Source organism: Anopheles moucheti, chromosome 2, assembly GCF_943734755.1.
Source record: "Anopheles moucheti chromosome 2, idAnoMoucSN_F20_07, whole genome shotgun sequence".
Classification (NCBI taxonomy): domain Eukaryota; kingdom Metazoa; phylum Arthropoda; class Insecta; order Diptera; family Culicidae; genus Anopheles; species Anopheles moucheti.
Genome location: NC_069140.1, coordinates 60175236 through 60191628, shown reverse-complemented (window position 1 = coordinate 60191628; position 16393 = coordinate 60175236). Strand labels below are relative to the sequence as shown.

At 47.5% G+C, this 16393-nt stretch overlaps 1 protein-coding gene across 1 annotated transcript; it reads right to left on the bottom strand.

Moving 5' to 3' along the window:
* Window positions 1–4764: 4764 nt before the first annotated feature.
* Window positions 4765–5640, bottom strand: LOC128296699 (serum response factor homolog A-like). Its single transcript, XM_053032168.1, has one exon. The coding sequence runs from the start codon at window positions 5638–5640 to the stop codon at window positions 4765–4767; it is 876 nt and encodes a 291-aa protein (XP_052888128.1).
* Between the last annotated feature and the right edge of the window lie 10753 nt (window positions 5641–16393).

The window sequence follows — 16393 nt, the reverse complement described above, 5'->3', positions numbered from 1 at the left end:
GGCAGAAAACCGGATCAAAATCGGATCATAAATGAAGAAGATAGAGCCGAGTGCGTGCGCGCTCTAAAAGCGGGCGCATTCTACCACCCACTCCGTCCCGTTCACTCACCCAACACATCCCGACCATCCCACCCATCCCGCCCAACCTACCCATTCCACTCACCCACCCCGACCCGTTCACACACCACTGCCTGGTGCGCGCTTGTATTAGCGATGTGCGCTGGTCGACGGTCGGCGAATGAAATGCTGTGATTGGCTGGGACGATTTCACGCTCGGGCGCACTCGTGTACCGAACCAATCGCAGACAGTACGCACGAAAAAATGGCAAACGTTGGAATTGGGCGCAATCCCACACCAATGGTTTAAGAAAACATGTCTCCAATCGGTCACCCATGTTATTGTTGAAGCTCTAGGATGTATTTCAAACACATAGGACAGTGTGGCATGGTGAATGGTGCATATGAGTTACTTCATGCTCATGGCTCCTACAACGGTGAGTGGTGGAGATGAAACTTTGGTTTAAGAAAACATGTCTCCAATCGGTCACCCATGTTATTGTGTAAGCTCTAGGATGTATTTCAAATACATGTGACAGTGTGGCATGGTGAATGGTGCATATGAGTTACTTCATGCTCATGGCTCCTACAACGGTGGGTGGTGGAGATGAAAGTTTGGTTTAAGCAAACATGTCTCCAATCGGTCACCCATGTTATTGTGTAAGCTCTAGGATGTATTTCAAATACATATGACAGTATGGCATGCTGAATGGTGCATATGACTTACTTCATGCTCATGGCTCCTACAACGGTGAGTGGTGGAGAAGAAAGTTTGGTTTAAGCAAACATGTCTCCAATCGGTCACCCATGTTATTGTGTAAGCTCTAGGATGTATTTCAAATACATATGACAGTGTGGCATGCTGAATGGTGCATATGAGTTACTTCATGCACATGGCTCCTACGATGGTGGGTTTTTTTTTTTTTTTTTTTAAAAGCGAGGTCTTGTTTATTTCAATACAAATTGTTGATTACAAAACCTCTCCACGCCCATCACCCCGTTCACCCGCGTGGGTTTTGGTGGAGTGATGTGTTTTTAATTTAACTGCTTGCTCCGTGCACGTAGGCACCTTTCGCTTTATTTCTTTGGAATATTTTCCTTATTCTGAATCGCAATTGCCCTTTAGCAAAAGACGCAATGTCACTCTTTCTCACAAATGCCCCGCTGGGCCACTGTTCTTAACCGCGATTATTCTGCTACCGTGAGGAGGTTTCCGCCTCTACGGCTGGCGCAGCTTCGGCCGCCGTGAGGCCGGAGAAGGAGTTGTCCGGCTCCTCCGTTTCACTGTCAGTTTCAAAAGTCTCCTGCTCACCGAACAGGTTACCGATAATGTTCGATTGGCTCTCTCGTCGCCGGGCACGCCATCGAGCCACACGCTCGCGAACTGCTGCCCGGCGAGCCTCCGTCGTAGGGGATGGGGGTGGCGATGGCGGACACCCACCTCGTGCCGCTTCTCGTCGTGCGGCAGTGGCCGCTCGTCGAGCCGCATTCCGCCGCTGATTGCGAGCTGCCACAATCGAATTGTCTGCCGTCGGTTGAGCCTGCGTCGATGATCCATCAGTGGACCGATTGGCACGCTCTACGTTCCATTCCTGTTGGAGCTCGTCCGTGATGTGAGCCACGGCCTCACAAATCCGGCTCCAATCCTCCGGGCTCTGGAGCAGACACTGTTGTAGGTTATCAGCAGTCACCGGGTTTGATCCACCTTCACCGAGCAGCTGCTGTCGGGTTGCAGCACAACGCGGACAATGAAAAACAGCGTGTTCCACCGACTCCACCACCCCAGGGCATCGGCGACAGTCCGGGGACGACGTGAAACCCAATCGGCACAGGTACTCACGGAAAAATCCGTGCCCAGAGAGCACCTGCGACAGCTGGAAAGTCACGTCTCCGTGTTTCCGAGACTGCCATGCCCTAACGTCCGGGATGGTGCGGTGGGCCCATCTGGTGAAGCGGCTGGCGTCGCTGCACGATGCATCCGCATCCCACCGCTCCTGCCACAGCTGCAACGTCCGCTCCCGTTCCTCGCGGCGCACCTCACTGCTGTTCAATGTTGCTGCTCCGTCGGCTCCTCGAAGGCGCTGGTAGACGCGGTGGTCTTCGTCCACCAGTCAGCAGATCGGTAGCAAGCCCGACAGCATCACCGCCGTCTCGTACCGCGTGGTCCGGAACGATCGCGACACCCGCAGTGCCATCTTCCGCTGCACTCGTTGCAGCAGCCGGCGACACTCCTGAATCTCCAGTCCATCGCGCCAGATTGGCGCTGCATATCGGATGGCGGACTCTACCACCGCCGCCAGGAGACGGGCCTTGCAAGTCCTCGGCCCTTGGTGGTTCTTCATTAGCCGAGTCACGACATTCGCCATCTTGGTTGCCCTTGCCGTGATGTACTGGACGTGAGGCAACCAGGACAGGTGGTCATGTACCCTGACTCCTAGCGAATGGAGCGTGAGGAATGCACGACCACCCCGCCGATGTTGATGCTGATGGCGGGAGGACTCTTCATGCTCGAGATGAGCGTCATCTCGGTCTTACCGGGAGCCAGTTCTAGCTGGTGCTGTGTCATCCACGCGCTGATCGAAGAGACCACCTGTTCCGCTAGCGCTGCTGCTGCTGCCGGTGTTGTTGCTGGAACCAGCAGAACGAGGTCATCGGCGTAGGCAACGCTCTCAACCCCCGGTGGAAGCGGCACAGAGAGCACATCGTCATACAGGATGTTCCACAACGTGGGGCCCAGTATGGACCCCTGCGGAACCCCCGAGGTGACATCCTTCTCCAGCAATCCGTCGCTGGTTTCGATCAGCAACTTGCGACCCGAGAAGTAGCTCCGGATGATGTTTCGCAGAGCTGCCGGCACTCCTTTGTCCCGCAATGCCTCGGCGATGAGCTGCCAACTCGCTGAGTTGAAGGCATTGCGGACGTCAAGCGCAACTACCGCCAGGCAGCGTTTGTCGCGATTGTTGGTCCGGCGAAACGCCTTGGCCGTTCGACCAGCATCCACGACTCGCTGTATCGCGCTGAGCGTTGATCGCCCTTGCCGGAATCCGTACTGGGCTTCGGAGATCCGTGGCGTACCGGGCTCTTCCAAGTGTTTGTTGAGGCGGTTCAATATCAGGCGCTCCAGGATCTTTCCCAGTGCATCAAGCATGCAGAGGGGCCGGTACGAGGAGCTTTCCCCGGGTGGTTTGCCTGGCTTTGGCAGCAGCACCAGGCGCTGCCTCTTCCATGACGACGGAAATTCGCCACGGTCAAGGCAGTCCTGATACAAACGGACGAAAACCGCCGGGTACTCCCTGATTGCCGTCCTCACGGCCGCATTCGGGATCCCATCTGGGCCGGGTGCCTTTCGGTTGGCCATGTTGGCTACAATCGCCAACAACTCGCCTGCGGTGACTGGCGTCAGGGGAGTTCGACGTTCGGCTTCTTCCTCTGCCACTTCCGGCCATGTGACGGGGGGGTGAGTAGGAAAAAGGTCTTGGAAGATGCGCTCTAGTTCCGAGCGGTCCGTCTCTGGCGGTACTCGACTGCCGCGCAGACGCGACATGACCACCCGGTATCCTGCCCCAAACTCGTTCTCCTCGCACAGCTCGATGAGTCGACGGAACTCCTCTCGCTTGCTTGCACGGATGGCCTTCTCTAGCGCTCGTTTGGCTGTTCGGTGATGTGCCGCCGCGATACTTCGCTCCTGCAGGTCCGTTGTTCGTTGCGGCCTGTCACGCGCGGTCACGCATTCGTCCCGCAGTCGTGCCAGCTCTGGTGACCACCAGAAGATATCACGATGGGGGGCACGAGACGACGCGGTGACCCGCTCCATCGTCTCATCACACGCCTTCAGCATGGCATCTACCATCCCTTCATGCGAAGTGGCGCGTTCGGAGAATCGAGCGGCCTGCAATGCGACGCGGAAAGCCTCCTCTGAGAATTGCGTCGCCTTGTACCTCCTGCCCGCGTGACGATGACGTTGCTGCTGACGTGGTTGGCTGCCTCGTTGTTGCTGCTGCTGCTGACCTCGCCGATGGCTGGTGTCCGCCTCTGATGGGTCGATGGAAAAGCCCACGTATCGATGGTCGGACGCGGTGTAGCTTTGACTTACAGCCCAAATGCCGGGGATAGCGATGGACGGGCTCGCGAACGAGACGTCCACAACACTGGGTGTAGCCGCTCCGTTGCCGGCGAATGTGGGTGTGTTCCCGCGGTTCAGCACCCGGAGACCCAACTGCTCGATGACGCTGAGCAGCTCCTCCCCTCTCGTTGTGTTGCGCGCGCTACCCCACTCCTCGTGCCAGGCGTTGAAATCGCCGGCGATGACGACGTGAGGGTGAGAAAGGGCCTCGAGTTCTACCGCCTCCAGGAACGCAGTGAACTCGTGGAGGTTTAGCCGGGGCGGGACGTAACAGCTGATAAAGACGATTCCACCTACCTGAGCCGCTACCAGACCTGGCGCTGCGCTGGTCCAGACTCGTTGAATCGGATGAGAGCCAGTGGCCACCACTGCCACCGTTTGCAAGGCCAGGTCCTGAGCCATCCTGCCTCGCCCAATGTTCACTTGCAGCACCCTTAGTGTGAACGTTGCAGCGGCTGTTCACACGTACTGTGCCCTACGCGGTGAGGACCACCGCATACAGCGCACTTGATGTCTGCCTCGCATCCACGAGCGAAGTGACCTTCTGCGCCGCAGCGAATGCAGATCTTCTGCCGATGCACCTGCTAGCGGCAGTCGCGAGCCAGGTGGCCCAGGAGCAGACAGCGATAGCAACGCTGTCGCTCAACTGGTGCTGGCATAGCCTCGTCTAGGTAGCTAATGCAGCCGCACAGCTTGATGGACCGCCCAGAGAGCGCCTTCACCTGCTTTGCCGGTAGTCGGACACGAGCAGTCTTGACGCCGTCGAAACGCTCCCACATGCTGAGCGTGGTGATTCCTGCCTTGCCCTCGATCGCTGCGTCGAGAGCATCACGCAGCTCCTGCTCGGTGGCCGAAGGATCGATGTGGCTGACGATGAGGTCACTCATGGTCGCTTCCTCACCCAGCAGCTCCTGGATCTTCGTGCGGATCCCTTCCGTGTCGGCGGACCGGCTAAGCGGAAGACGAAGATTGTTAACGCGCGTGCGTTTGCCCATTTTGACGTGCTGGGCGATGTCACGCATGCTCTCGTCCTGGTTCAAAGCGCGACGGACCTTAGTGTATACCTCGACCCACGTCTTCCCGGCCTGAGGTACCACCTCGATTACGCCGCTCTTCATGCGACGAACTCGCTGCTGCTGCTGGCTGCGTGGCTGCTGCTGCTGCACCGATGTACGCGGCTGCTTGCGGGGCCCCACCACCGACCAGGTGCCGCCTGCCTGCTGGAGTGGCACCGTCGCTGCTACCGACGCGTACAGCTGCCGCTGCGGCTGCTGCTGTTGCTTCTGCTGCATCTGCTGACCCTGGGGTTGGGTCAGCTGCTGCAACCGCATTTGAGGAGGACGGTAGATGGTCCCCTCCTGCCGTTGCTGCTGCTTCTGCTTTTGGCGACGGCTCCGTTGCTGCCGGCTGCGCTTTGTGCGAGCGCTGCCCTGGCTAGCGGGCGGTGCCGATGCCTGCATCGCCGTCAACGTTCGGATGCCTTCTTGCATTGCCTCCAGCGTGCTCTGCAGGGAACGCTCTCACTCTCGACTCAGGCGAAGCTCCTCGCTCAGCTGCTCAACCTGTTTCGCCAGCGATTCCAGCAGCGTGTGGTTTAGCTGCAGGTCGAGTGACTGCATCAACTGCACGGCACCCAACCCTGGAATCACCGACGTTGAGGGTTCGTCGGTACACATGATGTTGTTGTTGTGACCGATAACGGTAACCTCCATCAGGGAGGCGTCCGAGAATTCCTCGTCATCCTCTTCCTCGTGAAGGACTTTGGACGACTCCTTCCGCTTCTCCTCACGTGACACCTCCGATGGAGGGGTAGCTTCCCAACGAATTGGAGTGGACGTCAAACGCGCTCGCGAGCGCAGGACCCGTCCCTCCGGCTGCTGCTCCATTTCCACTGACGTCGAAACCCGAAATACCGCCTGGCGAGGAGATTTTTCCTCCTGGGGAGGTGAAAGTGGGTGGGAGGTGGGCGGAGTGGTGACGACTCGACGCCCTACCTCCAGACCTTTCTAACCAGACCTTTGGGGATGTTTTCCCAGCTCGTAGAAGCGTCTCCGGATTTTAGAGGGGTAGTTTCCGAATTTTTAGCGTGATTTTGAAATAATTCGGCAATTCGAGCAGTTTTCCAGCTCGACCAAACTAGTTGAATCGAGCAGATTCAAGCAGCCCCGTAAACCCCACGACTTCCTTGAATTTTCCGAGTACTTTTTGAAAATCGAGCAGTTTTCGAACAGTACCGGTCAATTTGAAAATTTGTCTACGGGGAACTGCTAACCTTCCGTTTTCTGCCTGCTGGGTCGTGTATGTCACTCCGAAATGTCAAAACTTTTGATCCACGATTTTCAAGGAGCGTCTAAACACTCCAGAGCACACAATACACAGAATTTCACCGGCAAACAATGTTTATCACTTTTAAACACTACAAGGGCCTATGAACTTGCGAATTCAGCGCAAACCGCATTGAAATTGGCCTATTTTGAATGTTTCTGCAGCGAAAATAGTCCACCATACAAAATGTATAGAGGGATTATTTGCACTTATTTATCACACTAATGCAAAGATTTTCACCCATTTTTCATTTTATTCACTTTCAAGGCGCTCTTATCGAAGAATAATGGATATTTTTCAGTCTCTCCTAGGGATTTTTACAGCACTATTAACACAATTTTTCATGAGCCAACAAACCACGTGCGAACTGCTCGACTGCTCGAATCTCATCCCTCCCTACGATGGTGGGTGGTGGAGATGAAAGTTTGGTTTAAGAAAACATGTCTCCAATCGGTCACCCATGTTATTGGTCACCCACGTAGTGCGTGCGCACTAAGGGGATATTATAATGCATTAACACATTTTACGTGCTTTCCACAGCTCTTTCGTATGAAACAATTATCATGTTATCGAACAATGATGCTCCTCTCATCAAACGCAGTATCTGGCACAACACCGTATCAAAATCAGAAAATAAATGAAAATGATAGAGCCGAGATGGGCGCATTTTACCATCCACCCACCCACCTTAAGCATCGCAAATGCAAATTAATGATTTTAAATGTAATAAAACGAATGAAAAGCACGATAAATCATCGGCAGCAATCGTTATCGAAGCCCCCGCACCATTATATAAAGTTATATCAAGTATTTTAACTTACTTAAGTGAAGTGTTTTCTTTATTTTAGAAAAACCATGCGCCTGGCCCGTAAAACATGATGTTTACGATCCCAAACAGTATGAAAGTGCTTTAATACATTTTTCGAACTTTTCATGGAACTTTCATATGAAATACTTATCGTGTTATCAAACAATTGTGTTCCCCGCATCAAATCAAGCATTTGGCAGAAAACCGGATCAAAATCGGATCATAAATGAAGAAGATAGAGCCGAGTGCGTGCGCGCTCTAAAAGCGGGCGCATTCTACCACCCACTCCGTCCCGTTCACTCACCCAACACATCCCGACCATCCCACCCATCCCGCCCAACCTACCCATTCCACTCACCCACCCCGACCCGTTCACACACCACTGCCTGGTGCGCGCTTGGATTAGCGATGTGCGCTGGTCGACGGTCGGCGAATGAAATGCTGTGATTGGCTGGGACGATTTCACGCTCGGGCGCACTGGTGTACCGAACCAATCGCAGACAGTACGCACGAAAAAATGGCAAACGTTGGAATTGGGCGCAATCCCACACCATTGGTTTAAGAAAACATGTCTCCAATTGGTCACCCATGTTATTGTTCAAGCTCTAGGATGTATTTCAAATACATGTGACAGTGTGGCATGCTGAATGGTGCATATGAGTTACTTCATGCTCATGGCTCCTACGATGGTGGGTGGTGGAGATGAAACTTTGGTTTAAGAAAACATGTCTCCAATCGGTCACCCATGTTATTGTGTAAGCTCTAGGATGTATTTCAAATACATATGACAGTGTGGCATGGTGAATGGTGCATATGAGTTACTTCATGCTCATGGCTCCTACGATGGTGGGTGGTGGAGATGAAAGTTTGGTTTAAGCAAACATGTCTCCAATCGGTCACCCATGTTATTGTTCAAGCTCTAGGATGTATTTCAAATACATATGACAGTGTAGCATGGTGAATGGTGCATATGACTTACTTCATGCTCATGGCTCCTACGATGGTGGGTGGTGGAGATGAAAGTTTGGTTTAAGAAAACATGTCTCCAATCGGTCACCCATGTTATTGTGTAAGCTGTAGGATGTATTTCAAATACATATGACAGTGTGGCATGCTGAATGGTGCATATGAGTTACTTAATGCTCATGGCTCCTATGATGGTGGGTGGTGTAGATGAAAGTTTGGTTTAAGAAAACATGTCTCCAATCGGTCACCCATGTTATTGTTGAAGCTCTAGGATGTATTTCAAATACATATGACAGTGTAGCATGGTGAATGGTGCATATGAGTTACTTCATGCTCATGACTCCTACGATGGTGGGTGGTGGAGATGAAAGTTTGGTTTAATAAAACATGTCTCCAATCGGTCACCCATGTTATTGTTGAAGCTCTAGGATGTATTTCAAATACATATGACAGTGTAGCATGGTGAATGGTGCATATGACTTACTTCATGCTCATGGCTCCTACGATGGTGGGTGGTGGAGATGAAAGTTTGGTTTAAGAAAACATGTCTCTAATCGGTCACCCATGTTATTGTGTAAGCTCTAGGATGTATTTTAAATACATAGGACGGTGTGGCATGGTGAATGGTGCATATGATTTACTTCATGCTCATGGCTCCTACGATGGTGGGTGGTGGAGATGAAAGTTTGGTTTAAGAAAACATGTCTCCAATCGGTCACCCATGTTATTGTTGAAGCTCTAGGATGTATTTCAAATACATACGACAGTGTAGCATGGTGAATGGTGCATATGACTTACTTCATGCTCATGGCTCCTACGATGGTGGGTGGTGGAGATGAAAGTTTGGTTTAAGAAAACATGTCTCCAATCGGTCACCCATGTTATTGTGTAAGCTCTAGGATGTATTTTAAATACATAGGACGGTGTGGCATGGTGAATGGTGCATATGATTTACTTCATGCTCATGGCTCCTACGATGGTGGGTGGTGGAGATGAAAGTTTGGTTTAAGAAAACATGTCTCCAATCGGTCACCCATGTTATTGTTGAAGCTCTAGGATGTATTTCAAATACATATGACAGTGTAGCATGGTGAATGGTGCATATGACTTACTTCATGCTCATGGCTCCTACGATGGTGGGTGGTGGAGATGAAAGTTTGGTTTAAGAAAACATGTCTCTAATCGGTCACCCATGTTATTGTGTAAGCTCTAGGATGTATTTTAAATACATAGGACGGTGTGGCATGGTGAATGGTGCATATGATTTACTTCATGCTCATGGCTCCTACGATGGTGGGTGGTGGAGATGAAAGTTTGGTTTAAGAAAACATGTCTCCAATCGGTCACCCATGTTATTGTTGAAGCTCTAGGATGTATTTCAAATACATATGACAGTGTAGCATGGTGAATGGTGCATATGACTTACTTCATGCTCATGGCTCCTACGATGGTGGGTGGTGGAGATGAAAGTTTGGTTTAAGAAAACATGTCTCCAATCGGTCACCCATGTTATTGTTGAAGCTCTAGGATGTATTTCAAATACATAGGACAGTGTGGCATGCTGAATGGTGCATATGACTTACTTCATGCTCATGGCTCCTACGATGGTGGGTGGTGGAGATGAAACTTTGGTTTAAGAAAACATGTCTCCAATCGGTCACCTCCCATATAGCCATTCTACGACCGTCGGTCGTAATAAAGTCATATAAATTTCATTTTGTATGGAAATGGTCTTTGTATATAAGACTGGTTTTTGGCCATGCTATCTAACGCCAAGGAGGCACAGAAAAAAGTCTGGACAACAACTATTATTGAAAACAGGTTTATGATCCAACTGAAATGTGTCTGAAACATGTTATATTTCACCGAACTATCGAAACATTTCATCGATTTCGGTTGTAGTTTCAAATCTGTTTCGATAAATGTCATACAGCTTATCGAAGATAGCGATATATTTCGTTTTTTCCTATCTGTCATGTCAGAACAATTGTCAACACTTCCTTTGATATAAACCGTGTGTTTCTGTGTTTCAGGCAATCAATAGTGTTTTTGAGGCTAATATTAGCTATCTTTTAGCTATTTGAAACGTAAGTAGCCGTAAATATTGTTAAGCGAGTATAATCTGATTATGATTCCTTCGATTTTCAATGATAGGAATGGATTACGCTGCAAAAATAAGGAGAACCGGTATGCTGTACAGGCGTCGTACTAGAGTGGAGAAAAGCTTTCAGTACAAGAAGGGAGGCAACGATCTGGCAACAGGTAAGATTACTTTGCACTTTCCGACAGGAAAATACTGTAAAACTAGGAAAACTTGTGGTGTACAACGATCGGAGATGATTCGTTTCTCTGTGATTATTTTTATTTCAGTTTACGGCACAGTACAATAGAAAGCAACTGGATGTGTAAAACTCGATTGAAAAGGCTTGCTGCAAAATTCTTCGAATTGACGAGAATCTAACGATAACCATTTGCAAGTAAGACAATTGTATGGATGATTGGTCGCACAACGAATGCTCCAAAGAGAGAACAAGAATTTCGTTAAGTTTGTGAATTGTCATCTCAAATTTGACGAATAAATAATAAAGAACGAATATATTTCAACGAAGAATTTTAACGGATGAATTATTTCATTTGAACTTTTGAAAGAAATGAAACTGCGTTGGAAATTTCACGACAAAAATGAAATATTTCAATTTTATGGTTCATATGCTATAATTATGGCCCGTTTTATATATTTCACGGAGTCTTATAATTGCTGCTGTAAGTAATGCTTTAAGACCGCTATACGACCGTCCTATATCCTGGGTAGAAGCCCCTCTATCCTCGGCAATACTAGCGGATCGCCTGTAATGGCATTAACTTCACTAGTAAAGACCTTAGGGCACGCTCGAAAACCTCAATATCGAACCTCCCACGGCAACACACTGTGGCCCTTGGTTAGAGGGCCAGGCGAAAATAGACAGCTCACAGCGCACGCAGTTCAAATTCAAGCAACTGACAAGCGCCGGTACCATCGCCGACCACGTTTAGCGCGGCCGACTCCTAAAACGCACCTCTGTGAACCCAGAGGAAGGCAGAAAGGAATCACGCCTATCATCCCAACAACCTTGAAGATTGAGAAATTTTTAGTGTAAACAGGATGGTGACAACATTCATAATTCACCATCAGTGCAATGAGCAGCATTATCATCGGTGCATCATTAAAGTGTGCAGTAGTAATGAAGTTAACGAATGCGCGGAAGGATCTGTCGTTGTCATCAAACCCAACGAGAGGATTGGAGAGTTCCTTGCAAAGCAGTATGGGAACAACATTCATCTTCAGTTTGCGACGGTCCGGTGATCAATTCACCTATGCAGTATGCAGCTTAATTAAAGGTAATAATAGTTAAAAATATTAAGTGCTACCATGTCGAAAATAATCAATAAAATGTGCGATTAATTATGCTTTAAACCGAAACGTTATTGCGAGTCACTTTTCAATCCATCCGAAAGCACGGCTAGGGTAATGCGCATGTAGTAGTGAGAAGCACGGCAGCAGCGGCGCAACACACGCACACTATGACAGCGCTTGGACGCAAGTGGGTCATTTAAAACTCTTATAATTGTCGCCAAGTAGACCCTTAATTGACCCTGTTGTTTTTGTATGGGATTGCATACAATTTTGCCCACTGGGTTGTTTTTTGGCAGAACAGCTCATTGACCCCAAGAAATATACAAGCAAAAAGTAGACCCAATATGTAATATCGAACAATATTATAATGAAATGAAATTCAAGCTTCAAAAATCACACGAAATAGCCAGAGGAAATCTTATAGCTGCAAAAGAAAAAAAATGATGCATTCAATGAAAAATTAAACCCCATACACATTAAAAAAGGTGATAAAGTATACTTATCAAATGAAAACAGAAAAAAATTAGATCAATTATACATAGGACCATTCATAGTAACAGAAATTGAGAATACTAATTGCACCATTAGAAATTGTACCACACAAAAGGAAACAACAGTACATAAAAACAGGTTAATTAAATATACAGGAGAATAACATCATTCATTATCATTCATTACGTTATTCTACTAAAAGGGGGGAGGTGTAGCATATCTGCTATGCAGTCTTTAAAACATTCCAAAATCTATGAAATTCACCCCATGCTCCCCAAAGAGAACAATTAGACTTCCAACGGCCAAAATTAAAGAGTGCTCTTTCTAACCGCTGTTGCTCTCCTGCTTGCTCTCTCGCCGAATCGAAAGCTCGCTCGATGACTGAACGATATTCTCATGCTGTTCGCTTCATCGGCGTCATGCGCTCTCGCTCGTGCTCATTATTGGATATTGCGCACACACATGTGCATTTTCTTCGTCAAATTTGCCGTGTGCAGGAGAACATTTTTGCACCGGTTTTTGATATGAGGAACTGGATGGTATTGCAAGCGCGCTAATGTTGTGATGAAAATCCAGCCATAAGTTATATGGCACGATATGTAGAAGAAGGTTTAATGTATAATTTTTACTATTCCAAACATTTATGCTTGTACCACTAAACAGTGCCATCATTACAACGAGGTCATTATGGCAACGGACGGTACCGGCACGTATATCACAAAAGAATCGGTTGCTTTAAATTGAAGGAACTGTATTTTGCATCATCCGAAAAAACAAGACACTACACAAGTAACCAACTCCAGTGATTTCATCGCAAGTGTTCAAACATTTTTATTTTAACAACATGAGAGATTTGAACCGCGAACGCCGCACCGGTGCTTTTTACAAACAGGTGGCTAAAATCATAAAGGTGGACGCGGCCAAAGAAGCTGACCCACAAGCGGGTGTTAATTTGTCGTGTAAAATAAGGGCTTCGCTTTTTCAGTTCCCATCGAAGCGGTTGTGGAATTGCCTGGATTGGTAGATTTCAGTCCATGTCGATCGACGAAGGCATCCGTTACTGGGCGCTATCTAACAACGAAACGCATCACAATTTGATGCACGTGCACGTTGAACTTCTGCGTACTGCTTCTGCGTTTAATACTTCTACATGCCAAAGTCACCGGAGCAGACCATAATCTATCCCTCCCAGCAGAAAATATTCATCTCCAAAGTGTTTACCTGTCCACGGTTCACATTGCAGACGAACGGGGGAACGCATGGTTTCTGACCACGGACGGCACTATCGATTAGCTGCGGTCGGCCTCGGATGGAATTGTAGATCTAAAATCACTCCTCTCACATACGCAAGCTATTTTCATCGCTAAGATTCTCCTCAACAATATTTGTGCCCCATCCTTACTATCTATGCTTAACCTACATGTTCCTTGTCGTCGTCTTCGTTCCTGTCCTCCTATATTCATTCCGACGCGCCTTACCTGTAACGGTTATCTAATCCTTTTCTGCGAGCTATGAAATCGTTTAACTGCTTTTTTTATCATTTCGATTATAACATCTCGATATCTGCTTTTCGAGTCCGACTAATTAATGACTCCTTATAATTCTCCATGTTTAGTTTGTTTCCTTCTCCTCCTCTGACGCGTTATTAGATTTAAGATTAGACTATAAGATTCCTTTTGTGAAGCCTTCTGAGCGGACAAATTATTTTCCGTACATGTCTGAACAAATTTTTTCCTCTTAACACTACACAATCATTGTATATCGAGCAAAGGATACACCCGTGACCTGTCGAACGGTGCTGATCTTCTGTGTTTTACCAGTTGACTATTATGTCACTGCTACACACTTTTCAGGACGACTGAAGGGACGTCCTCAGTCTGGTATTTGGCGGTCAACTGCAGTGGCGGAAATAACATTAACATCTTACGTATTTTCTGAAAAAAAAACATGTCATGTTACGCTGCACACCAGGCATACCAACTTTGCGCACAAATATGTACACATTTACATAACCTGGAGAGCGCAGTACTAATTTCGTGAACGCACCATTTATCTGTTGCTTCATTGTAATATCTAGCACATAATAAAACTATCTTTGAGATTGTTATATTTTAAACCACAACAACTACAATTGTTTTTGTTCAAGTGCCCATAGCTGGAGATGATGATAGAGTTCAGTTATGGGTTGTTTGCTGAAAAAGGGTTTGCTGAACAGCGAATCGATCACCTGATGCAGACCGGTAGAATATCGTGCCACGGATATCGTTAACTAGCCTTGCGCTTCGTATTACACCTTCCAAGAAATATAAACGTCTGCGCGAGGAATTTACCGGCTCAAAAACTTCTCTACTTGTGGCTTCAACTCCGAATCTACTTGTAGGCCTTGATCAAAATTCTCTAGCTGTTCCTCCGTTTCTAGCCGTGCTAATTCAAAATCCGAACGAGGGAGAAGCCCTTCATCTGGCCTGGTTGCTGCTGCAAAGTCCACAATCGCCTGTCTTTGCCGAGCAGCGTCTCTTTTAATATGGTTGTTCTAGAAACGATCTATCTTTGCCGTTTTGATTGCCATATCGACAATTTCATAAAACAATTCACATAAAACAAACAACTCGAAACCCAAGGAATACACTAAAAAATCACACCAAAAGAATATCATTTGACTAACTAAAAAAATCGCAACATCGCGCACACCCATTACGCAACATTTTGATGCATCCTCGAACCAAAACCATGACTTCAACGCAGCAGATTAAGATTAAAGTTTCACGCGCTGCGCGTAGAATAAAACGCAGTCGTTAGCAACTTTCTAGCACAATATCGCCGTAGCATCATCTTCAGACGAGCGCCGCAAACACTCATGGTAAGAATCCGTTCAATTCCGCTTTCTCTTCGATGGTTTCCTTACAGAAATACAGACCTGAGCAGGTTGGCAAATATCACAATAATGTCTTCCCTTCACTTTCCCCACACACAGTTGATATGTGGTAGCAGGACTGTTAGAAATATTGGTGATGCGCGAATATCACTAATACATTGATATAGATATTGACAGTAATAAAAGTTAGTTAGTGAGAAACCGTCAACCGAGTAGGTCGTGTTTGTTCTTTCTTCTCCGAGATACCTCCAATCGACCAAGCCAACAGGTTATGGGCCCAGGCAGTAGCTTAAATAAAAATATCTTTTCTTAAAGCAAATAGATAAACTCTTAATACAGAGACTACTCGTTCAGAACGAACGAAAGAAGCTATACGATGGAGATGACCAAATTACCACTACAAAAACTTTCCAACTCAAACTACCAGACATGGAAGTTCAAAATGGAAATGTTTCTACAGCGGGAAGAAATTTGGCACGTAATCAACGATCCCGTGCCAGCAGATCTAAAACCAGCATGGACAAAGGCGGATTCGAAAGCGCGTGCCACCATCGGCCTATACGTCGAAGACGACCAAATTGGTCTCATACGTGATTGCAAAAGTGCAAAAGAATCATGGGATTCACTGAAGAAATATCACGATAAAGCGTCCGACATTTACCTGCTAAAACGATTGACACGCCTCGAGCTAGCTGAAGGAGGAAGCATGGAACAACACCTTAACACGTACACAGATCTTATTCAGAGAATCAACGGTACTGGTGAACCAATACCAAAAAGGTGGCAGACAGCGATGCTATTATGTTCCTTGCCGGATTCGTATGAAACCCTAGCTACAATTATAGAACAAGGTCCGATCGACGAACTAACACTAGAATCGGTTAAATCAAAACTCCTTGCCGAATCAGAAAAAAGGAAAGAAAAATGTGAAGTTAATGTGTATGACAACGGAAAAGCCATGAAAACAGAATATCATATGCAACACAAGTATCGTCCTAGCACTTTTACTAACAAACATCGTGAGCAAAATGATGAGTACACACACACAACCAAGAAAACGATTTGCACATTCTGCAAAAAGCCAGGGCACCTCAAGCGCAACTGCAGGCAACTAAATGACAAAACAAAGTTCCCAAAGGCTAAAATGGCGGAAAATGATGATGAACCATTCGCTTGGACAATAGGCAAAGAAGATACTGCTAGATGGTATGTTGATAGTGGAGCATCGAAACACATGACATCCAACAAGAAATTTTTCCGAACACTTTCAGCACCGAACATTGCGACCGTAATACTAGCAAACGGGAAAAGAACGGAAGTGGCTGGCATTGGTAGTGGCGAAATCAAATGCTT